Source organism: Tauraco erythrolophus, chromosome 6, assembly GCF_009769465.1.
Source record: "Tauraco erythrolophus isolate bTauEry1 chromosome 6, bTauEry1.pri, whole genome shotgun sequence".
NCBI classification, from domain to species: Eukaryota; Metazoa; Chordata; class Aves; order Musophagiformes; family Musophagidae; genus Tauraco; species Tauraco erythrolophus.
In genome coordinates this window covers 19,868,607-19,893,189 of record NC_141470.1, presented here as the reverse complement: position 1 = coordinate 19,893,189, position 24,583 = coordinate 19,868,607, and the positions used below count along the sequence as shown (strand labels likewise).

The following is a 24,583-nucleotide window of genomic DNA, read 5'->3' as shown; positions in this document are numbered from 1 at the left end:
TGCTTGCTGGTCAAAGTACTGCCAACATACATAAGATGCATGTCTTCAGATTTCCCAGATCTGTTTATGCTCTTGTCATGTGGTTAGATTCAATATAGAATAATTTGGGCCATGGTAATGCAAAATTTGTCAGTCTTCCAAGGGTCTATCACAGGAACTAGAAAAGTGCTGTAGCGTAATAAGTAGACTTAAGAGTCACTAAGCTCACTGTCAGCACAAATTAGTATTTAATAGAAAAGTCTGATACCCTCCCAGTAGAAAAATACAAATTAATGCCTATTTATAGGCACAGTTTGAGATTCGATCAGAAAATTATTCATTTCAAATGTAGCTCATGTTCTAAAAACGCACATCACTTTACACATTGCTTCCAGTCCTTTAGCTGAAACTGTGTGAAACCATTAGCCATTTCTAACTCTTTTCACTACATAGTTCATACAGAAAAGCTCTTAACCAGGGAAAAAAGGTACCTAAAACTTAAATGGTCTTACTACTCTGCAGTTAGAACTAGCCAAACATGGGTATTTCTAGTCTCATAAAACTGTCTCACAATTCTCCCTGGCACGAATGCCTCCTTTGTTTGCACTGCTTTTTTTTTTTCACTTCTGTTTGCCGTTTCCACTGCACTTTTGCAGCATGCAACTAATGACACCGTCCAAAGACTCTCAAAGATGATTTGCAACAAGATGACACCGGGCTTCTGGTAAGCCTATGGAACCATAACTGAGCCCTGAATTGAAATTCTGTAATATTTAATAGGAAAGAAAGAGAAGGTCAGAGAAGTCAGTTGAGTGTGCTGCAAATCCCCTTTTAATTTGCAGACAGAATCCCTTAATAGCACTCTCATTAAAAGTTCCTGATGTCAAATGTTCTTTGCTTCCTCCTTCACCACTCACTGTCTGCATTATCACGACAAACTGCATTGAGAAGATATTTATGGCAGACACTGCTCTCTTGCTATTGCCACAGATAGTATATTGGCACCAGTGAGAGACCACGTCTGTGAGTGTTATATGAGTAAAAACGGAACATGCTTAATTTTTAAATTAATATGTGGAGCCATTTAGTTCAATGTACTAACAAGAAACACATGATATATCACCAGATACATACACCGGTTTGACTAATGCCACTGGAAACATTGTGTACATAGATGACATTTTGCAATGTTGGATGCGAATCCTCACACAAGAAGAGGATTTCAGTGACCGCAATATTGAAGATTAAAGAAAAACACTTTCAGTGCAAGGGGCATACTTTTTTCCAAACGTCAAATGGTACCTGAAAATACTAGAAAACAAAACCAAAAAAGTAGTCTTTGATAGCACATCAAAGTTCTTTCTAACAAACTGTTTCTCTGTTGCATGGTATTGTCTTCCCAGCTACCCAAAATCCAGAATAAAGTTCCCCTGTTGCACAGCTGACAGTAGCGAACATGTCCTGCTTTGTCGCCTTTCTGAGATTCCTCACAGCCTCCCTCTGCCCACAGAAGACAGCTCTGTCACACCTGTCCCACCCTAACAAGAGAACGATCCATTTCTGTACTGCATCCTACTTGGAACTATGACAACACCTCAGATAAAAATCATACCAATTACAGGCATATTCTCGTTAGTGTACTTTTGCACATAAAGAATTGCAGCATTTGGCTTTCTATGGGTTTTTGAGATGTTTCTTTCTAATTTGATTGCCCTCCTCTTAAATAACTTCTGTACTTCAGAGTACAGAAATACTAGCTGTACTTCACTTCATGCATCATAATTAGTTCCACTGGCTTCAGTAGCATTACTCCCAGGTACCTGCAATTAAGTATGCATCTAAAGTGTTGCAAGACTTTCATTTGTTTCTGTCAAATTACACTGGAACATTCACAGCTGAGAGAGATAAACACGCTCACATTACGTTACACTTCTTACTTTGTCAAGGGCTGCCTTTTCCAATTCGTCTTTTGCAACTGCTAGTTTTTGCTCCAGATCTGTTAGCTGTTGTGCCTGTGGGAATAAAGAAGAAAAAAATGATGCAATCTACGATGCATTTTTCTTCCCATAATTCTTTATGCAGTGCCTGTGAAAGAGGAAAGGATATAAATTTTACAAGTAATACATACAAATTGGGTCAGAAATGCTTGCAAAAGACCAGGCCTCAAGGGATTATTTTTTCCTGAGAAAAAGTGTATTTTTATGTGGGAACTGGTCTAAAATCTGCTCTATTTATGTGAACAGATGTTTACTCTGATTTCAATGTCAGTAGCAAAAGTAATTTCATACTATAAAGTATTTAGAATTAAGCCATACTATTCTTCTGGAAAACTCAAAGTGTTCAAACAGGTTTTATTATTTGCTCATTTATCTGATTTCTGTTTGTAACGCTTTCTTATAGTTTTAAACACATTAACTTAACTTGGCATAAACAGAGAAATTAGGAAATACTCAAACGTTCATGCATGTAGACACCTTATGAAATGCTACTATCTGCTGGTATACAAGGGGTTAACTTCAGATTTTTTTTTTTTTTCTGTCTCCTTCCCTGGAGATAAGAAAGGAAAATTCACAAGAACAGCTACTTACTCAGCTACATAGTGAGAAAGCATTTGGGCGATTTGCCTTTGAAGCTGGGGTCAGGCAAGCAGCCTGCACCCTGTGCGGAAGGACTGCTGGCTTTTTATTTGACATAACATTATTTTCCTGCGTAGTCCTTCAGGAGGAGATCTGGCTTTTTACAACATACATGTAATGTATTGAGTGCAGAGGTTCAGGAGATCCTTTTAAATCCTCAGTAAATAAAGACAATCATTTTCTCTCCCCTTCTCTAGGAGCGAGACACACTCAGACTACTCACTTTAGGGAAATTATCTGCAAAACCTTTCCATTTTAGGGAAGCAGAAGCTCCTAGATTCCTGCATTTCTCTTCCTTGTCATTAACAACACATTTCTGTGCATCCAGAAGGAATAAGGTAGAGTTTTCTGGACTAACCAGTTATCTTTTCTCTCTGAAATTCTGATTAGGTAATGCACATTTTATGCATACAGCATAACTGGATAAAGTTCTTATTTCTCAGTTAAAGAGCAACACATTTTGATTTTGACCCTTTCCCTCAGCACCACCCCACGCTAACCAGGTTTCTGGAGTTCATCCCCAGACAGATACTATTTTCTTGTCAGACTTTTGAAGAACACACGCACTCTGCTGACTATAGCATAGCTTAAACTATAGCCACACAACATAAATACTGTTCAGTGTGAACCCTACCAAACATGGTTAACTTGGTTTCTGTGTTGGGGCAAAGACTGTACTTCCAGCACACATCATAGATGACATGTTCTAGCTTAGGCAGATATCCTCGGCCGATACCTCGAGTGATGTTTATGACCATTAGGCATAGGCCGTACTGGCTGATAAAATGACAAAAGCCTGGAATTTTCAGTTCCCTGCTCATGTAAAGAACTACTTAGTCACAGTTTAAAACAGGACTAGGCATTTATCCGGAGATTTATCAGAGCAGCCACAGTTTCATTAGTCAAAACCATGTACGATTAGGCAATTTTGCTTCAAAGCAGAAGTCAATTGCTTGCTCAGATGTGGGGGAGTCTCTTGAGAATGCAGTTCCTAAATTCCACTGCATCCACTGTTTCTTACACCTGACGCAAGTAGTGATCACACATGCAACACAGATCAGGCCACTGGTTTGGTTCCTCAGTCTGGCAAGAGAGCATCCAATACAGAAAGAATTCTTTCATTTGATTAGAATCTGCAAAATTTAACTGGACATATTACTGGCTTATTAGAAGAAAAACTTACTAACAGATAAGAATTTTTCTAGCGTTCAGTAACATTTGCATTTGTTACTAAATATAGTACATAATATCACTGACAATAAACATGGTTCCAGTCAATGTCTGAAAGACTGAACATTAAGCTTGGGCCCATCTGATGCAGAGACAGTTCTCAGTAGACACTAGAACTAGACCAAGTAATTCATCACATCATTAACATTTTAATTTTTGCTTCTTATTAAACTATTTTTACAGTAGTTATACAAATTAATACAGTTTCAATTAATGAGAACCAAGATTTGAAAAACAGTATGTACAATTAAATAATGTGAATTGCCATTAAAAAGGAAATTATACAAAATAACGTTTACATGATAAATGAGAAACCAGGATGGCACCTCTGATGGTGCGCATTGCTAAAGGATTAGAATCACATGGAAGATGATGGATTGCCACATGCCGCGGGCTAGACAACTAGGCAACTTCTCCATTCAACACCATCCGTGTTACAGTTTAAATCAGTGTTATGAACTTCAGGGTGTCTGATTTCCTTCAACACGTGTTACACAGGCATCTGAAAATCTGGGTATATGATAGGGAGCAGGTAATAGTGGTTACAGGTGACTGCTGCTTCTTTTCTTGCAGGGGAACATCTGGTGCCATATAATATCTTGTACTCAATGAACCTACCGCCATATCAAAAATCTAGTTGGAGGAAAAGTGTTTAATTGCTGTCTGCAATTAGAAAGAATTAATTAATCTAACATATTGTCATAACACTGCTCACATCAAGCAAAACACTTTCAGTTTATGGTGAGAAGGTGTTCTTCCAAAGGACAGGCTTCCATGTATTCATAAAGACTTTCTGAATGCATAATTTATCAAGCCTTATTCTTATTTTTGGTAATATTGTCATATTTTGATCGATGAACTTTTTCTGTAACTGTCATGTATACTTATATTTATAATTTTACATTTATATTATATTTATAATCAGTCAGATTACTGAGCCAATAGGTCAGTGATATCAACCCAACTGACATCAAGTGAGACTAAATTCCTGGCATCAAAAATGCATTTTTGATGAACCACACAGTGATATTTATTTACATCTTAGTCCCAAAACTGCAGAATATGTATTTTTTTCTGAAAATTTTTGTCTATCAATTAATACTGCAATAGTTTTACTGCTGTTTTAATTTAGAAGTTTTTTAGGTAGCCTAATTCAATTAATGTGGCTTAGATACTGAATAAATAAAAAGGACAAAACATCAGTAAGACTACAATAAAGCAAATCCTAATAAGGAGTAAAGTGCCTCTAAAAAGCATAGCCTGGAAAAACTTTAAAATACTAAGTTTCTCTTAGTCATTCTTGTAGAACCGAGGTCTTACTGAGGAAACAGTGAGATAAATCATTTTTCCATCCTCTGAAAGATTGCGGTTAGCAATTACTGTCAGTGACGGACGCTTTTCTACCTCACTTAAACGAATGTACTTACCTTTAACTCATTGTGAATTACATGACAAAATGCCCATATTTAAGTTCTTCCAAGCACAAATATAAAAAGCAAAAAGGAAAGACTAGTTTGATCTCTAGTAGATAGAGAGAAATACAAATTGACATGGAATTTTTTCATAACGAGTAATTCAGATCAGAGAAAATTTCTGCATATAAATAAAAAGAAGGCAGTATCTCCATGTCTTTGGGATGATGACTTGGAATGTTCAAGAATTTATAAGTATCATATCAATGTAATATAGGTAGTTGAGATGTTCACGTTCCCCAAAGTCACATGAAAGTGACAAAACAGGGGGGCAAGAGTGAAGTTTCATAATCTGAAAAAAAATGGCTAGAAGCTTTACACTTCTCACTTCCTTAGTCACATTAGAAGGAAAAAAATCATTCACCCGTAGTCTTTTGTGTACCTTTGGAGAACTTATAGCTTTTGTTTGTTCCAAGAAATTAATTCTTTCAATGATCTCTCTTGGGACAAACATACCCATGTAAATACAATGAATAAATTACTGTTGGGTTATGTATTGTTGATAACAACGTGGTACTTTACAAATAAGCTCCAAATACAGCTCCTTAAATGTTCTTGTTGGTATTTTACCCTGAAATGGTAGATCTAAACTTTCTTCCCAAACTTGGCTAGTCCACAGACATGTCCTCCAAGTCCTCCCATTTCTTCTCAGGACTCACACAAAACCTAAAGTTTCTCACTCATGAAGTCAGTTACTAGATTTTTCCTGAAGGTACAAGTCAGCAAAAGCAGGCTGAGATCCTATTGCTATGTACAATTTAACAAACCAAATAGCACAATGACTTGATGAAAAAAATTCCTATTTCCTTCTGAGAACTCCCAGAACCAGGATCCCTTAGTATGACCGAACACTGCATGAGCTGCATGGGTCAGAGGGAGGACAGAGGGAGTGGTGCCCATCTAACATTTTAGTCTTATTCAATCCCTGATCTATTCCATTTTAATAGTGGGCTATGAATTCCACCTCCAGAATAATTAAGGGTCAACTTTCAGGCCAGGAGAGTGACGAGGCTGCACCTATTACAAATACTGCACGCTTGTTAACGCAGCCAAAAGAGTGTTTTTTAAAAGGCTTTTAAGCATTTCTTTCTCAGAAAAATTATACAGCTTGTCAATGTGGAATATAAAGTATATAGTGATGGTTCTTGCTGGTGGTGGGTTTTTTTGTGTCTGTTTGGTTTTGGAGTTTTTTTTGCTTTGTTTTGCTTTTTAAAAAAACCCACTTGTAACTGTTTAAAATAGTCAAGGGAAAAAAAAATTACTTCATTCTCTTTCTTTTCCTTATACAAAATTTCAAAGTTTTTTTTTTGCCAGAAAAGGATAGGTAATGGTTTCATGTTAGAAGGATTACTCACACAGGCAGAGATAAGGATAGTCATGATGGAGTTTTCTTCACTTTAAGACATTATAAATTGGGAATTTATTTGGTTACTCAAAACATTTAAAGACTTATTATATTTCATAACAAGGATTGTTGTTCATTGAGGACAAAACTATCACATATTCTGCTTAATCGGAAAACATGATTGATAAAGTGATGTTAAATCACACATTAAATAGATTGGACACTCTGAACTCCATTTTTTCCCCACATAGGCCTTAAATAAATGTTTAAGAAAAAAGATAAGGTGTTTATTGTACAACTTTTGATTTTATAATTGATCATATTCTCTAACTAGAACAACTTTCTAATTGGAAACCACTTAACCGGAAATTTAAATAAATTGTCTGGTAAACAGTATGCTACTGTGTTTATTCTGTAAGCATTATTTATATCTTAGAAAAATAGAGACTTGTGCTTCTAGATAGTACTGTTTACTGTAGCACAAGGTGTTAAACATAACTGAGAATAACACTTTTTGGCAGCTGTTCCATTTAGTCAGACGTGCAGTAAAAAACAGACTTTCAGCAACATCCGAATTATATTTCAAGCACTTACAACAAGAAGAACAGTCAGTTAAAACCATAATTTCTGCAAAGTTTTACAGCTTGTACATTGTCTTAATGCTCATTACTGTCAATATGCTTTTATCTCTCATTTATGACTATTCTGGATGTACAGCAAAAAAAGGGAAATAAGACCTCTGTGCTTTTTTGTTAGCTGAAATTTCACTTTTCCTTTTCCAACCAAGCTTTTCCTTCTCATACAACTCATTACAATGAAAGCAAATCAGCAATTTGCTAGGGTTTTAGTAGAGTACTCAACCTCTAACTAAAGGAAAATAACAGTTTCTCTGCAGAAAAAGGCTCAGATGATGTGCAAGAAGAGAAGAACCACATCACTCACCTTTGTGCCTGGCCTGCCTTTTTATCTCCCGTAGGGGATTTTGGTCCCTTCATATCAGGCCAGAGGACCTCAGGTTTTAGCACCAGTTCTTATTTCTGATGGATAACCAATCTACATGATTACAACAACCTGCTGCTCTTTCTTTTCTAAGTCAGTCTTTTTTAAACAATCACCTTGCTTATTTTAGCAGGAAGACAACACACACTGAGGCAGTCAGCATTTTAAAATTCATGTTAGGCATATCGGAATGCTCTACATTTCTGTCAGTAGTGTGTCGGAAACATTTACTTCCTTTCTTCTTAAGGGATGATTAGCTCACATTTTGCCCAAAGTTTCAACTTTTTGGTTTGGGGGCTTCTTTCCAAAATTTGACCATTCCAGTCAAGAAAATAATTCAGTCAGAAAAAACACAGAAGAAAATAGAACTAGTATTTCTGGCAATACCACTTAACTTAAAAGTGTTTGTCAAGAGATAACCATCTTAAAACTTTCAATTTCTAAAACATTACCTCATATTTAGCTGGTGAATACAGTAAAATGTATACCATTCAACCCAAAGTGTTCATTAACACCAGAATATTCTTTATTGCAAAGTATCTCCAAATTAGCCAACAACTAGTAACACAGAAACTTCAAGACCTCTCCCAAAACGCAGATCAATTTTTGTGTATTTATTTTGAGAACTTTATGCTGCAGATCATCATGTAGATGGCTCTGAATTTGCTGTCAGAAAACAGGATCTCAGAAAATAGGATCAAGCAAGGAGAAGACTACGTAATGCAGAACTATGCTCTCAATTTTTATTCTTGTCTGATTTGGAACAAATGCCGAGGTATCCAAAATCACCTCTACTAGGAAGCACACTCAACTTAGGACATACAATTCAATGCGCTCCAGATGCTGATTGCCTGGAGCCAGGTGATCTTCCAAGCAGTCACCTCATAGCATGGTTCATCGAGGAGTCCCAGGGCCAGGAGAGCACTTGGTTCTGGATTTCAACATGTGCCAGGTGCCACCAAGGACCCAGTGCCCAAGGCATCATCTTGGATGCTCCTCCAGCCTCTCCAGTTCCAGGTAAAGCCAAGTGTGGGCACCGTGGTTGGCACGTGGCCTTTGTTTTCTTGATTTGTCTTTTTTGTCCCTGAACATTCCCTCCCTTAGTGCACCTTGACAGCAAGTCTTGTCTCAATATCCTCAGCATAAAATGTCCTCAGTTCTAATATTTCAGGAAAAGATGTTGTTCTTGGCAATTTCTACAGCACCTACTGCTGCAGAAGCTTAAATGTTGAAGAAAAATGATGGTGCCAAAACAGTTGGTCTCAAAGTGTACTTCTGGCATCGGCGTTAATCATACAACATCTTGTCCTCTTTTGACATAAAGCACACATGGATCTAGGTCCATAGTTTTCATAAAAAACCACTTCTTTTTCTTGTTACATATTTACACAAGATGAGGCTTTGATTGATCTTTCAGTTTCTTAAATGTCTTTCCCTCAGTTCTATTTTTTCTCTGATCTTTGGTTAGTTTGAAATTTTTCAAGACTTTACATGACAAAGTTTTGTATCTTTCAACTCTACTGGGCACACTCGGAATAATTATTATAATTAAACCATTTGGAAAATGTCAGTCAAAGTCTCAGTCAATTTCAGTTTAATATCAATAGTAAACCTCTCCTCATTTCAGTGAGAGCTGGACCAGGTCTGTAATTTGACTGAATAGCTGTATGCTGCCAGTTAAACATGGAGCTGCTGCTGCTGGATTTAAGCAACTTTGTCTCACGCTGGCTATTGACTAGCCTTGTCTTTCACAAGAACTCAGACTAGCTATTTAAGACTTCTTTACCATCTAATGCAAGTCCATATCCTTAAGGCCAGGTTCTCAGGGCCATATAGAAACTTTTAAAATTGGATTTATCCGTTCATTAAAATATCTAAAACAATTTTTCATACTCAAAGCTGTGTTGTGAGAAATGTAGTGACAATAATAGACATGAATTACTAAGTATTGAAATAACATTCCCATTTCACAAATCTATGGATTTCCAAAACTGCATGAAACCATTAAAAGAATAATAGAAGGAGATTTGTTTCAATAAAGATATTGATGAATTACATTAATACATAATTCAATGTCCTTACTGGGAAACATTGATGATGACATCCCACCACCTTTTTGTATGTCACTTATCTCTTTATATTAAAAAAAATTTCTTATGTCTGCAAATAGCTTTAGTTTTTCAGCAGCCAATTGTGCCTACATCTTCAGGACCTTCCTGTGTTGTTAACATAACATGCTAACATTAACACATTACTAATTATAACATCATAGTAAAAATATACAAAATGCTAAAATACGGCATTTGAAATTGAAAATATGCACCAGGAAAAAGATGTCAAGATAAACAATGACATCTACTTCTTAAGTAAAACACATATAATCTACGTAAGATTTTTTACATACGTTTTTGTCAATGTTGTGAAAATACACTATACCACCATTCAGAGGGAAAAAAGATTACCTACTACAGAAGAAATCAAACTTAGAAAAAAATAAAAATCTTGTGCTTCATGAAAACAAGAAGTACTCTATTACCATACAGTGATAGAAGACCATGTAACAGAAGATGGGGATATGTTCCCTGTGCTAACTACATCATCTCAACAAGATAGCTATCTGGAAAGTAATCATGCCATCTTTTACTACCTGAACATCAACTACAGATATTTGTGCAATAGCCCTAATACCTTTTTCAAAAATCAACTAAGCAAATTTCAATTTCTTGTCTCTCCCAGGGGTCTCAGCTTCTACTGAGATAAACAACTCAATAATATCCTGTCTTAACGCATTTTTCTACATCTAATAAGCACACAGATTGAATCACAAATAATTGAAAACCTGAAAACCAAAATTTTTTCAACAAATTCAACAGTAGGCAACATCCAAATACATATTGAAAGTGTACAAACATATTGACTTGATCAAGGAAAAAAGAAAATCCCAAAGTGAATAAACATAAGCATTATAAAAACAACAAAAAAAGCGCATTATAAGCCTTCTCACTTGGAAAAAAAAAAAATAGCAGTTTCTAAGACTGAACTTCCATATGCAACAAGAGCTATAGGAATCCTAAATCATAAAGACCAAGACTCATTATACTACGGAGTGGAAATATCCCAAGGAAGACCTATTATTCTCAAAACAAAAAAAAGAGGACAAATTGAATTCCGTAAAATTATTGCATTCTAGAAATCCACAGGATAAATAGAATAGCCTCCATATAACAACAACTTCAAACATGAATAAAACCTACACTATACTTCCATTCCTTCAGCCATCAATGCAGTTGCCTTGAGGAATACACTTAAAATTTTCTTCCTGACATCACGATGACTTTTGACAAACAAGGATACTCCTTGAAGAAAACACACCTATTTTCAAGTAAGTCATTGAAGTAATAGCTGTATATTATCACACTGCAACATGAAAATTCAGCTCTCCCTAGGAACGCTCTCCTGGCTGTCATACATCACCTGATACAGCAATGTCTGTGAAAGAGCATTAATTACTGATTAAGCTATTAAACATATAACTTCATTGATTTTGTAATTACCTTGTATTGTAAATGCTTTAAAAGAAAAATGTCATCAATCTTTCTATCTGGCTTTGTACAATCCAATGTACACAAATAGAACCAGAGCATGAAATGCAAACCAATCCATGTGTTCTGGGTTTTTTTGTACTACCTGATCTGCATGTATAACCACCAAATCACTGCATCTATTACTCACAAATGTTTAGTAGTATTAGCACAAAGATGATGACTGCTGAGCTAAAGACAAAGAAAAGTATTTTGCAACACTTGCAGCCACAGTGCTGTCTCCTACACTCAAAGGCCTTTGCTACAAAAGAACAAATCATAGTTTGAAATAATTACTCAAAATACTACTATTGAGGTCATCTCTCAAGGTCTGGGGCAAATTCCATGTGATCTCTTTGACACAAAGGTTTAAGCCTTTTTCTCCAAATTATTTTAAATTTTATTGTGTGGGTTAATACATTGTTTATTTACACCCCCCCACCCCCACCCCTTAATATTTTAAATCAAATTCAAATGCTATGGTACAGAGACCTCTTTTTAGGTGTAGTCCTAAGTTTTTAGACAAATTGTTTTAGACAAAAGATTATTTTTCTCTCCAATATGACTCTGTCCAATTACAGACTGGTAAGAGTTGTCACTTTATTGTTTTCTATCAGTCATGCTTGTGCATCTTCACTTTCATTACTTTAGGAAGTGGTATTAGGCTCTAGGAGTTCAGTTACTTATAGACTCAGCAGAGAGTGGGTGAAGAACCTGAAGACTGGAAAAGAACATGTGTGATGCCCATCTTCAGAAAGTGAGAAATTGAAGAGGTCATGACTTTTAGGTCCATTAGTACAGCATTCATTTTCTGAAAAGTACTGAAAAGAATCATCAGACTACCTCTCTAGAGGACAGAGTTTTATTGAGTGTATATATCACACATGAACTCAACAGTGAGCCAAATGTACTCATTAAATATTCTGGTTACATCAAACCAGAACTCTGTGTATCATAGAAGATGAGATTTACCTAACTTTATCCTGACAAACTAGAAAAAATAGGATGACATTCACTAAAGACAAGTATAAGATGCTAAATACGGACAGGAATAATCAATAAGATGAATACAGAACAGTAGAGATGAGTCACTCAGGATGATATCACCACTGAATGTCATGTTTTTGTAGAAACGGCAAAGAACACTGGGAGTACAGAATACAAAAATCCCTTCACTCTGCTCAAGATGAGTAATATGTCCAGCTGGACTTCAGTGTCCATTTTAAGGTACTGCAAAGGGACAGAGACAAAGAAAACATTTACAGATGCGACTAGCTTGAAGCATTAATGGTAGGCAAACGTACACTGAGAAGCAAGAATGGAAAAAAAATTCTACATATGTTAATCTAAAAAAGAACAGTGAGAAACATAAGATAATAATCTCAAAATATGCAAAATATTGCTTTAAAGGAAGGGGTATTTTTTTAAAAAACAAGTCTACTCTCCAAGTCTACATGAGATTGTGCAGTAACTAATTGGCTTCAATTTCAGTAAGGATGATCCAAGACATACAAGAAATTTTTTTCTTCTACTAAGGCTAATAGACCAGAATAAACTGAAGCAGCAGAAATACATAGAGTTTGAACTGTTGCAGGTTTCTAAGAATAAATTAGAAGAGCACTGCGAAAGAATAACACAAATATAATTGAACCTCCTGTGGAGTCAGAGAACATGGAACATCCTTTCTATTTTCCATAGTCTCCTAAGAAAACAGCTTTCGCCAGAACTGAACCAGTGTTGATGCGATTGCCACATATGTATAAGAATTTTTTACCTCAGTAAATATGAAGTAATCTTATTTATGTACCTAAGAGGAAAAGTCCGTAAGGGTATTTTCAAACTTTTCATTTAATTATCTATCTATCAGACTCTGCTGTATTGCGGGCACTTTCTCTTTCATCCTCATCTTTTGTAAGAAAAGCAAAGGCTTATAGAACAAATAAACTCAATCCAAAGAAAAATCACCTCTTTTTTGCCAATAAAAATCATAGAACAATATACAAGCCACAGTAAACCAAGGAGATAAAATTTATCAAATAGAAAACATCATTAATAAAGATATAGCTAAAAGTAGATTCAGTTTGCTGCTTTCATTCATTTTGTCATTTCTGGCAAAGTCCAGGTTTAGAGAGTATTTTCCCATTTGAAGTTCTTGATAGTTATTGTCTCAAAATAAAATGCTTAAAAATGCTGTACATTAAATGTGCTATAACCAGTAAGTCTCCTTTCCCAGACTTTATTCAGTTGTTATGCAACGTACCGAAGTCAGCCTGCATTAAGACTTCTGGGGGAAAAAAAACCCTCTAATATTTTGCTTTACATTTATGTTTATAACAGATATTTTATAATAGCTTTTTTTTAGTTGCTTTGTTTTTCCTAAGCAGCATTGCTAAATTTCCCAAGGGAGGTCACAGAAGATCCAGATGCTGAGGAAACACATTGGATGAATAAACACACTACAGGGTAGAGATCCTGTCTGAAAGAGTGGTGAGTTGTACTATTATCCCAGGGCAGTTGATATGACAGGCCCATATGAAACTGTCTTCAGTTTTCTCTTATCTCCTTTTTATGTTGAGCTACAGAAGTTACATTTAGCATTGTTGGGCAAAGTAAAAGCAACAACAAATATAAGAGCATTCTTTTTGTGCTAAATAAATCAATGTATAAATAAAGTTTAAGGAAATCAACGTTGCTTTTTTGGAAAGCTTTCTTCAAGGAAATAAGTTGGTTTATGGTACTTTGAACATAATGAAGAATCCTTTAAAACATGTAAAATCGACTAACTTTTCAAACGTACAAGGTCAGATGAATTCTGCTGTTGACAACAATTTGACAACAAACATAAGCAGGTGAAAATCATAGATGAAATGAAGGTACATTTATTGAATGGCTGGATTTGGGTCAAGCCTTACCACCAACTATATATAAATAGGTAGAACTGTATTGAAAAACCTGAAACTTTTGCATCTTCATACGTGTGCAAGAAGAAAAAGCACTTCTCCAAAAGGTTATCAAAGATAAAGGTAATCAATTATTTCAAGCCAGATAACAAGGTAATTTACATTTTAATGTTTAACACAAGTTCTCTGCTAAGTCAAGTCTTCAGTGGTTTTGTGGTGTTTGTTTGTTTTTCTCTAATCATTTCACCTCTCTCTGTAGGGAATGCAGAATCTCAGTCTGCGTCACAGAAATAAATACTGTGCAACTCCGGGAAATAGGTTTACTGTGGCATGTAATTAACTGCTGCTAATAAGGAGGAAAACACATACGGTGGCATCAATTTTACTTTAGAGGGAGAAATGGTGTAAATATTTACCACATCCTGTCAGTATGATGTGAAAACAATTTCCAATCATTTTGCTTTTCTTTGACTCTATTTAAAATATCAAATGCACGCTTTAAAATGATTGTCACAGTCAAATAATGAATCGACTGGTGTAGCACTATGTGTTTCAAAGAATTTGGAAAATGGTTTTGACTATAAATGTCAGACTTTTAAGTACAGGTTTAGTTAAGTAAGTCTTTAAAATACATCCTTTGCCTCTTACACATAAAATCAATTCAAGTGCTTCCCAGACATAAACACTACCATGAAATAAATCCTTGGAAGAAAAAAAAAATATTTTTGAACATGCCTTCTCTTTCTCACGTAAGTCTGTGTAAACATTTATAAGACAAGCCTCAACTGGAGATGTTGATATGGAACCGCTTAGTCCTTCAGAGGTGTTGGGTGCACAGTACCTGAAACACTATTCAGGAGCATAAAAGAGAACTGAAGGTAAATGACAATCTTGCTCTTAATTTGCGATACTGCACTTCACAGAAACGTGGGGGTTTAAAAGTACCACCACAGAAACAAGCTAAGCACTGTGAGGAGCAGTAGAAGTTGTCCAGTGTTGGGAGCAAGGTTCGCCTCTTCCCTCACTCCTTCCTCCCTCTCCCCTACCCTGTTCCTCTCTCCCAGTCAGCCCTACTAACCTCCTCACCTGCCTTCTCCTTTCCCTCTCTATTTGACCACATTCATCTTTGCTGCTTCCTGATGCTCCAAATCTCCCAGCCCTGCATTTGTCTTCTCAGACATTGTCTAGTTTGACACTGTTGCCTTGGTACCTGGTCTAAGGACACCCAAGGGCCACAGGCAAGTACTTCATCAGTGTAAATAGCCACCTTGACAGCTACACTTCGGTAACCAGCCACAACCGTGTACCCAACTGGAGCAAACGTGGTTTGCTCTTACGAGGAAGGGGCATAAATATAAACCATCCTGCTCATGGTAAGACCACGTACGGAATACTTATTAGCAATTACCTAGTTTGTTGTAAGGCAGATGCTATTTACTTGCTTATTTAAACTTAAATTATACTATGGAACAATGATTGAGTACATTGGTAAGTTAGACTGTTAGGACTGTCTATCAATATATTGTGTCTCAGAACTTAAATGACAAAAGGGAAAACAGATTAAACAGTAGATGAAGTTCATACTTCTGAAAATCCTTAGAAATTCATCATAAAAAAGTAAACAAAGTGATACTCGAGCCATAGCAGTGAAGCATTATCACCTCGTACGTTTAAAAGAATGATGAATTCAAAAATATAAGATACTCGTCTAAACTGATAATGAAAATTTTTGCTGAATTTATTTTTCTTCATCTCATATTCCTATCAGACACACACGTTTGCATTTCATGAATGAATAAAAAACAAATTATTTTTAATTCTTTTCTAATTTAGTAAAACATGTGACTTCTTCTAGGACAATATAGCCAAATGATGGGAAGTCAGTTAATGAAAGAGGAGTAATTTGAAAACAAGTGGTTAGGAATGCCCAAAACAAATTTAGACCTTGATTTAGCAAAGCATTTAAACTTAAGAGTACTTGACCAAATTAGGGTTTCTGGACCATAATTAAATTATTGTAATTAAGAATGGACTCATTCAGAACTGGTAAGTACCTGCTTACAAAGGCAGCTATAAAACTAAGAAGGATGAGTGAAAATTTTTATTAATCATTCTTTATTTTTCTCATTATAATACAAAGCAAATATTAACTTTTGTAAACTCTTTAAGGATACTATGCTACATGCTTTAAGGGACTGAACTCAAACAGAAAGGATCTCAAATTTTAATCTCAGTAGAGATAATAAAAACCTCTATAGCTTTGAGTGCATCACTTAATTTCTGTGACTATCACTGCTTATCTGTCATGTGGCATAATCTCACATAGAGACAGAAAAATATAGTTACACGTACACACATGCCACATAATTAATCTGCTAGATTACAAAATACTTTAAAAAGAGAAGAGTAAATAGATGCCAAATATGATAAACTCATGTTTTATTTACTACCACTTGTTAAGGTACTGCCACATATTGTTAAAAGTAGATATAATTTACCAATTCACTGAAGTATTAAAGGAGCAGCTGTCTTTTTTCCTCCCTTCATCTTCCTCTCTCACTTAACCCCCTGAGCCCTAGTCAATACAGAGCCATTGACAATAATAGTTCCCTGAATTTACAAACTAGTTTCTTGATATTGATTATGCAAAACTAAAAGCAAACAAACAAAAAAATCAAACCCTACTTATTTCACATATATAGTCACAATTAATTCCACCTCCACCACAGAAAGCAATAGTTTAATGAGCACAGAGAGAAGCATTCCCTCATATCCTTTAGAAATCTAACATGAAGTTTACATGGTTGTGGTGAACTGCTGGGAGAAGCTGGCAACATTCAGAGCTATACAGGGAACAGAATTCTCTAAAGGCCCCAGTAAGGCACCCAGAAAACAAGGTTTAATGGGGTGGGGACGTGGTGGAAGGGGGAAAGGTCCTGTAACATGACAGTAACTAGCAGCCAGGAGATTATCACATACACCATTCATGCTCTGTGCTGGCAGAAGGCTATCCATCTGCCGTTTTGATCTTCTATCAGAAAGAACCAGAGCTTCACAAAACAACCTCAAGAACAATGATAACTTGAAATCTGTTTTGTTTCTAGTATCAAAGCAACTTGAAATGAAATGCCACCTGTTCTTGCCCAACCCCAACAGCCTCTCTCTGATCACAGATATTTAAAAAGCTTTCTGCTCTATATCAAATGGCTTCCACTCTATTCAGTGTATCTGTCTTCAGACCTGAAACACATACAAAACAGCACACTGAACCACATCTCAGATGATTATTCAGGAGGATAGCGTAAGTTTGCTATTCCATTTTCTTCATAAGTTTCCTTTAGTCAGGAAAAAGATCGACAAATAAACCTGACAAAAACGTTTCTGACTACACATAAAGGATGCATCAAATTAGCAAATTAGGTAGTCAATCACATACAGAATTGCCTTTTTAACAAGGCCATGTAGTGATAGGACAAGGAGTAATGGCTTTAAACTGAAAGAAGACAGATTTAGATTAGATATAAGGAAGAAATTGTTCACTCTAAGGGTGATGAGGCACTGGAACAGGTTGCCCAGAGAAGTTGTGACTGCCCCATCCCTGGAAGTGTTCAAGGCCAGGTTGGATGGGCTTTGACCAACGCAATCTAGTGGAGGGTGTCCCTGCCCATGGCAGCAGGGTTGGAACTAGTTTATCTTTAAGGTCCTTTCCAACAAAAACCGTCCTATGATTCTGTGATCACTGCATATTAGCATAATAAAAACAAGTAGATAGTAGTACTAAACAATCCCTCTGCTTGAGAAGATTCTCTCCCAGCCAGAGAAAACAGGCTTCCACACCCAGGTAAGTTTAGAAACTATAATCTTTTCCTCTGTTCAAACTCTCAATTATACCTAAACTGAATTTGAATAAAAAAGTGTTATTTTTGTTAATGCTAGCTGGTATTGAAATTTAACTACCTTAATGTATTATATGTCTAGTTTTTATCCCTAAATCTATTCTCCTGGCTTAGGTCTTAATGATGATCAGAATGTTCCTAAAAACGTGCATTAAAAAAAAGAAAATAAAAGAAATCATCTCACTGTGTATTTCAAATGACCTCTGTTATTCCAACTTTACAGTACAATGCATACAATAGAGAGACAGTAGAGAGAGTTAAATACTTCCAGAAGGCAATTTGGACCTCATACTGAGAATTACTTTGTAAGTAATTCTAGCTCTAGTCACTTTGAAGATGACTACTTATCTTCATCCTTTAAGCCGGGAATAAAAGCACTACTCAATTAGCAGCCTCCAGTCAGGTGACCTGAATCTCTTTCCTCCTTCTTTAACAGGGATTCACTTCTCCCTGTGTTAACAAGGACTTGATGCCCTTCAGCAAAACGTCTGTATATTTCGTCTTTTTTTTCTTTCCCCCTCTCCTTTTTTTTTAAAAAATGCGTTAGCTAGACAGGCTGTTCATTTGGACTGTATAAGCCATAGACATTTCTCTTTTTTTTTCTAGAAGCTTCAGTTTTGGTAAAGATGTTTCATCCTATAGCAGGAATTCGGATCCAGAGACCTAAAGAACATTCCACTGCTCAAGCTTGTCACAAACAGATAGATTTACTTTAAGTATTAACAACAACTGACATTGCCATGGAAGACAGCTAATCAGAGAAAAAAACAAGAGCCATCTGTAAAAATTCTACTGTTCAGTTAGAAAGATGAAAAAAGTATTACAGAATCTCTGCAACAGGCAATAGATTTTGGTCACCAGCAGGAAACTAGAACATTGCTTTGTGTGAACATGTCAATACAGACATTCATAAACTAAATACTTCACACTGCTTTTGTTTATTTAAAATCAAAGACATCAGACAACTTCTTAGGCTTTGAATCTCCTCTTCCTGGCCTCAGAAAACAATTTAATAAAAAGCACTGTCTCTGTTATGTTACAGTGGTTTGCAAAAAAGAAAAAAAGAAGCAAGCAAAATAGATTATATTTTGAAATTGCATTATGGTATTATGTCTATCTTTGATGTTTTGAGCTCTTTTCAGTATGGTGAGAAGGAAATGATTCCTTAGAATCACAGTAATAAAGGCAGCTATCATACTCCTATGTTACTTCAATACCGTATTAACTCTAATACTTTAGCTAACTATAGTGAAATAAAACTTACCTTAAAAATCAAGTCCTTTTTCCCATAACGAAGCTCTTTCAGCTGGGCTTGGATCTTTTTCGACTGAAAGTAAGGATAATAAAATCAGGGGTCTTTTTATTTTAAGGATTTACTTTTAAGATCAGAAAAAAAAGCAAGTTCTGACAACAGCAGAAACTAGATCAGCTTTAAAATGCAGAAAATTAACCAAAATCAAAGTCAATTGCTTTTCAAGGGTAGTATGTCTAAACCAGGCAAAAGTATCAAGGAAAATGTGAATATACATGAGGTAGCGCTATTGTGAAAAGCCATTTGGCTTACACATTTGAGACATGAGATGTTTATTAACACTTTCCATGAAGCATAATTGAAAGCATCCCCTTAAAAAAAAATAATCTTTTTTTTTCTTACAGGGAAAAGGTTTCCCTAGTGTTGCACAAGTTCTTCTTTGTAATGACCAGGGAGTTCCATACAGTATCCAAGTGAATAGGTTCTCAGTTTGTGACCATGTCCTCTAAAATAAACATAATTATGCTAATTTATATCAGCTTCAGCAGACATTTATTTTAAATACGCTTAAATTTATCCTTAAAATAATTTCAAGTAATGGTCTATATATTCTTTTATTTATTTAAATAAAATATATGGAAATTATTGTTTTATACTACACTCAAATATCCAAGGAGTATTATTTCATCATTTATCAAGAATCCTGTCGAAACCATAATTTTGTTTTATTAAAATCCAGAGTCTCAACTGATATTCAATAAGTTTTATCACCTTAGTTAAGGTCAAATGTTTAGAACTCCTTGGAATAGATCAGAAGTCTATTCCACATTTAGTGAAACAGCACATCCATAAACATAACATATTACAGATGGTAGTATATCTTTCATAAATTAGAGCTTTTGGAACGATCTGATGTCTTTCCAATTGGTGCAGAAAAATTCAATGACAGACTTTTGGGAAAGATGAATGAATCTCAAGACAAAACTTCAGCACTTGCTCTAAATATTTAAGAAGTAAGGTCAAATTGGTGATTGTGTTCCATAAAATCTGAAACAAAAAGCCAAGATCAGTTTACTGCTTTCTTCTGTAACTGTATCTGCTGTTACTTCATGTACACAGCAGAACGTGCCAATTGCCTGAACTCAATAGCGCTGTCCTCTGATCTGGACAATGCAAACAGTAGAGCTATGGAATATATCCTACACCAATTAAAGACCAATAAAGAAACCTTAACCAATTTGTTATAGGAGTTGTGCTTAAGAAAGCATATGGTCTCTGTGACGTACAAGGTATCCAAAATAGCTACACAGAAGAATCTGAAACTTACAATGAGGTATCGCTCACTTGCCAAATCACAAACCTGTGATGAAATTAAGAGTTATAGAGCTAAATGTATTCAGTGCATAATATAAGTAACTCAAAAGCACGTATAGAACCTGTAATCTTTGTGATAAAAGTTGGTTGTTGTGTTGTTTTTCTGCATTTCTAGGGAGAAGACTTACAAAACTGATACCTTTTAGTGCAGTCAGCTGGATAAGATCATCACTAGGTTGATAGTGATCTCTAAACCACCTCGTCTGGGAATATTTCACTGACATGTGTCCCTTTCTGTTGTCCTGGGAAATCTGAGGTTTGTACCACCCTGCCTTCCTCTCTCCAAGGGTTTAAATTCTTGGAGATGAAAAGCCAGCTACATAACCTGCATAGGATCACAAATGTGCTCCCATCTATGCAACTGGACAACAAGGAAACACAGGGCTCACTAAAACTGTTTGCATGCAGTCAGAGACCAGAATGAAGCAGGAGCTTCCTAGTAGGCAATTCTACCCATGAAGGGTATATGATCTAGTAACTAAAAGGATACTGATTTCACACATTTTGTTATGCTTGGTGAGTGTACTACTTAATTGAAGAGCAAAAAATACGTTGTGTTTCTTTGGCTGACACCACCTAACTGGCAAAACAACAACAAAAAAGGATGCTCCTGTAGCATTTTGCTTCTTTTAATGCTACTAACCCACTTAAAAGTCACAAATTTGCCAGGATGATTCATAAAGTCCAAGATTCTTCAGGTTTAAAATACACTCACAATCTGCTGCCTTGACAGTTAGCTAGCTTACATTTAGTTTTCTGAAATTCTCTGACAGCGAGACTTGTCACACTACACTAAATTTAATTTAATCTTAGGCTCTGCCCTTAGATTTAAAGACATTTATGTTGCAAATACTAAAGGAGACATAATCAGGGAAAGATCGAGTTAATTACCAAACATTCAAGATGTCACATAGCTTGGAAAAACAAACTTGAAACAGAGGGGAGAACAGAAATCTATGTTGAACACACTATCAACTTTTTAAACAAGAAACAAGGGAAGAAAGTTTATTTGTATTCATATACTGTGGTATGTTGGAAAGCAACAATGGTGATACAGAAAGGTAACAGGTTTTGAAAAGCGAGAAAAAAAAATTCTCTAAACCCCTATTATTTCCTACCATTAAGGATTTCTCACTAACAGTGATCACAGATCTTCTATAGGAACTGTAGGAACTATACAGGCTATAGGAACTATACTAGTTCCTAACTAGTATAACTAGAAATCACTACTTTGACCTTAGAAGTTTTGACCTCTAAGTCAAGAAGTAGAGAACTTAATGAAGAAAACACGTTCAATCATTATTATGAGAATTTTAGTCAAGAAGAAAGTGTTACACTTCCGTTACATTCTGGTGAGATGCAATGACTTTCACACAAGTTATATATGCCAAAAACCATGACTAAAGTGATGTAAATGAGTAAATCAGATTCATATATAGTAATATCCTCTTTCATGAAAAGTTAAATAGCTAAAGCGACTGCTCTCATGAATGCAGTTACTTGTACATTTACATATTTGCAAAAAAAATACGGCTTTTGTATCATCAACTATCCTCGCTAGCTCATTCTTCAGCAGAGATTTCTTTCCCTGTATCTTACAAAGGGACTCTTTCTTCCTTGAAGTTATGAAACATTCTAGGAATCAATAATAATAAATCTTTCCTGTCTCTATATATTATTTTTAAAAAGGCATTTAGCTATTCCTGTCTTACTCTAGGCATGAAGATCATAGCAAGGAAATCAGTTTTGTGTGTGTTATAGGTGTATAATAAACACCTACAGAGCTATATAAGCTTTTCATAAGCATGCCCAAACTTGATTTGTCGAAAACCTGAGTTTGCAGCTTGCTTTCTAATATGTTTGACTTGCTTCTAGTGAAGTCACAGAAATGAGTTGAGAGCATTTTAAGAACACTTACCATACATGCATAATATATAACCTATACCAGAACCTCAGTACAAAAACTTCTTTTGGGTATGTTAGATTTAGAATAGAGAGGAATCTTACTTACCTCTTCTGCATGAATACCACAAAGCTTGTTTCCTGAGAGGAGTTTGTTTTTGAGGCTTTTGTTCTGAGGGGGGAAAAAAAAATTACAATTTTATTACTGAGAGTTACTGAAATATTAAGGGACCCTTTAAAAATCTGATCATATTGATTTTATTTTGCACATGGAGAACACCTTCAAGTTGCCAACAAACACAGATAAGACGACAAGATAGATGCATGATGGCACAATATCCTCTCTTACAGAATTCTAAAAGGCTATGACTATGCATTTCAACCTGCTTTCACAGGAACAAGACTGCACATAGAAACCTTCCAAAACACTCCAATAACTGAAAGCAACTTAGATTGGATATGTTGAGGTAGGAAAGGAAAGAAAAACCCCTCTATTTCTTACCTGGCGTCAACTACACAGCTCAGTATCATTTTCAGTAAATCATCATAACAACTGAGTGATAAGGCCGAGATGTCATCACTCGACTTTGATAATCAAATGGGCTCAGGATGTGGCGAGGGAGAACAAATGACATTCTCACAACTCTCATAGTCGCTGATTTTTTGTTCTATACTTGAAAATGATATGGACTCATGGGCTCTGCACAAAGGCAATTGGGTAGCAGATACAAGATGAACAAAGATAAACCAAATAGAAACCAGAGAGATGCAGCACACTCAGTACATTTATTGCTCACTATGGGAACATCTAAAGAGGTATACTGTACTATGATGACACAGTCAATGCAACCAGTTTCACTTAAAAGACCAGCACCACCTCTTGGGGTGATGGCCAAACAGATGAGCCAAAGGCACTGCTTCATGAGAGAATTGCACTTAATCAACGCAGGAAGTTAAGTCATCACTGTTTTGACTAACTAGCTTCATTATCCTCCAGTCTCCCCACGGCCTGGCAATGGCTGCTTTACGTACAAACTCTATCCATATTTCAGAATCAAAGTAAGAATGAGCTGTAATCCTGACGGTTTTGCTCATTTATCTTGCTTTTGCCAAGCATAAGTGACTATAAGAAATACTATTAACGCATGGTTTGCAAGTAACTTCTACACATGCTGTTTTGACAAGTAACCCAGAACGTGAACAGCTGAATGGCTACTACCTCGAAAAGACACACGTTGTGTTAGATGGTTGCCACAATTCCCACATTTTGTGTCAAAGTAGCCTGGCAAAAGAATACAATTTAAAAACAAAGCTCAATGAAAATATTTTAAGCTAGGAGAGGGACTCAGTTTTGGAGATTGTCATGGTTTTTGGACTGAGGGTCGAGACAAGAACCGAGAAGGAGCACTCACCAACCATGGTCCCGGGCAAAACATGGCTTTTTTCTTGAAACAAAACAATTTATTAACAGTTACTTAACAAGAGACAAAAGGGAACGAGACCGGTTACTTGAGAAAGAGAAAACAAGGCCAGATCTTAAACACAACAACCTCCCCACCCCTCTTTCCTTTTGTTCCCGGCTCTACTTCGCCCCCAGCGGCGCAGGGGGACAGGGAATGGGGGAGGCAGGTCAGTTCATCCATGTTGTTAACTGCCGCTCCTTTCTTAAAGGAGGAGGAGTCTTTACACCATTTTTTCCTTGATTCAGTGGATCCCCTACTCACGAGGAAAAAATTCCCTAACTTTTCCAGCTTAAGTCCTACCCACAGGATTGCAATCCTTCCCCATGGATTGCACCAGTTCGGGCTTTACCAGTCTCAGCCTCTTAGGGAGCTGCTGCCACTCGCGTCGGCGTGGGTCATCCCACGGACTCCAGATGCCTCCACGACCTCGTTGCGCATTCCATGCCCATTATTAACAGTACCTCATCATGCATCCCCATGCTCCACGACCTCTCCTGGGCTCAGGCATCTCTTCCCCGACGTGGGTTTCTCCACAGGCCACGAGTGGGTCTCTG

At 36.2% G+C, this 24,583-nt stretch overlaps 1 protein-coding gene across 1 annotated transcript in view; it reads right to left on the bottom strand.

The window, feature by feature from the left end:
• LUZP2 (leucine zipper protein 2) overlaps positions 1-24,583 on the bottom strand; it is a 73,162-nt gene that overhangs the window by 45,271 nt on the left and 3,308 nt on the right. Inside the window, exons 3-5 of the mRNA XM_086612900.1 lie at positions 22,676-22,738; positions 19,303-19,365; positions 1,917-1,991 (exon numbers count right to left, since the gene is read on the bottom strand). Coding sequence (XP_086469026.1) covers positions 1,917-1,991; positions 19,303-19,365; positions 22,676-22,738 — 201 coding nt within the window. The remainder of the gene's footprint in view (positions 1-1,916; positions 1,992-19,302; positions 19,366-22,675; positions 22,739-24,583) is intronic.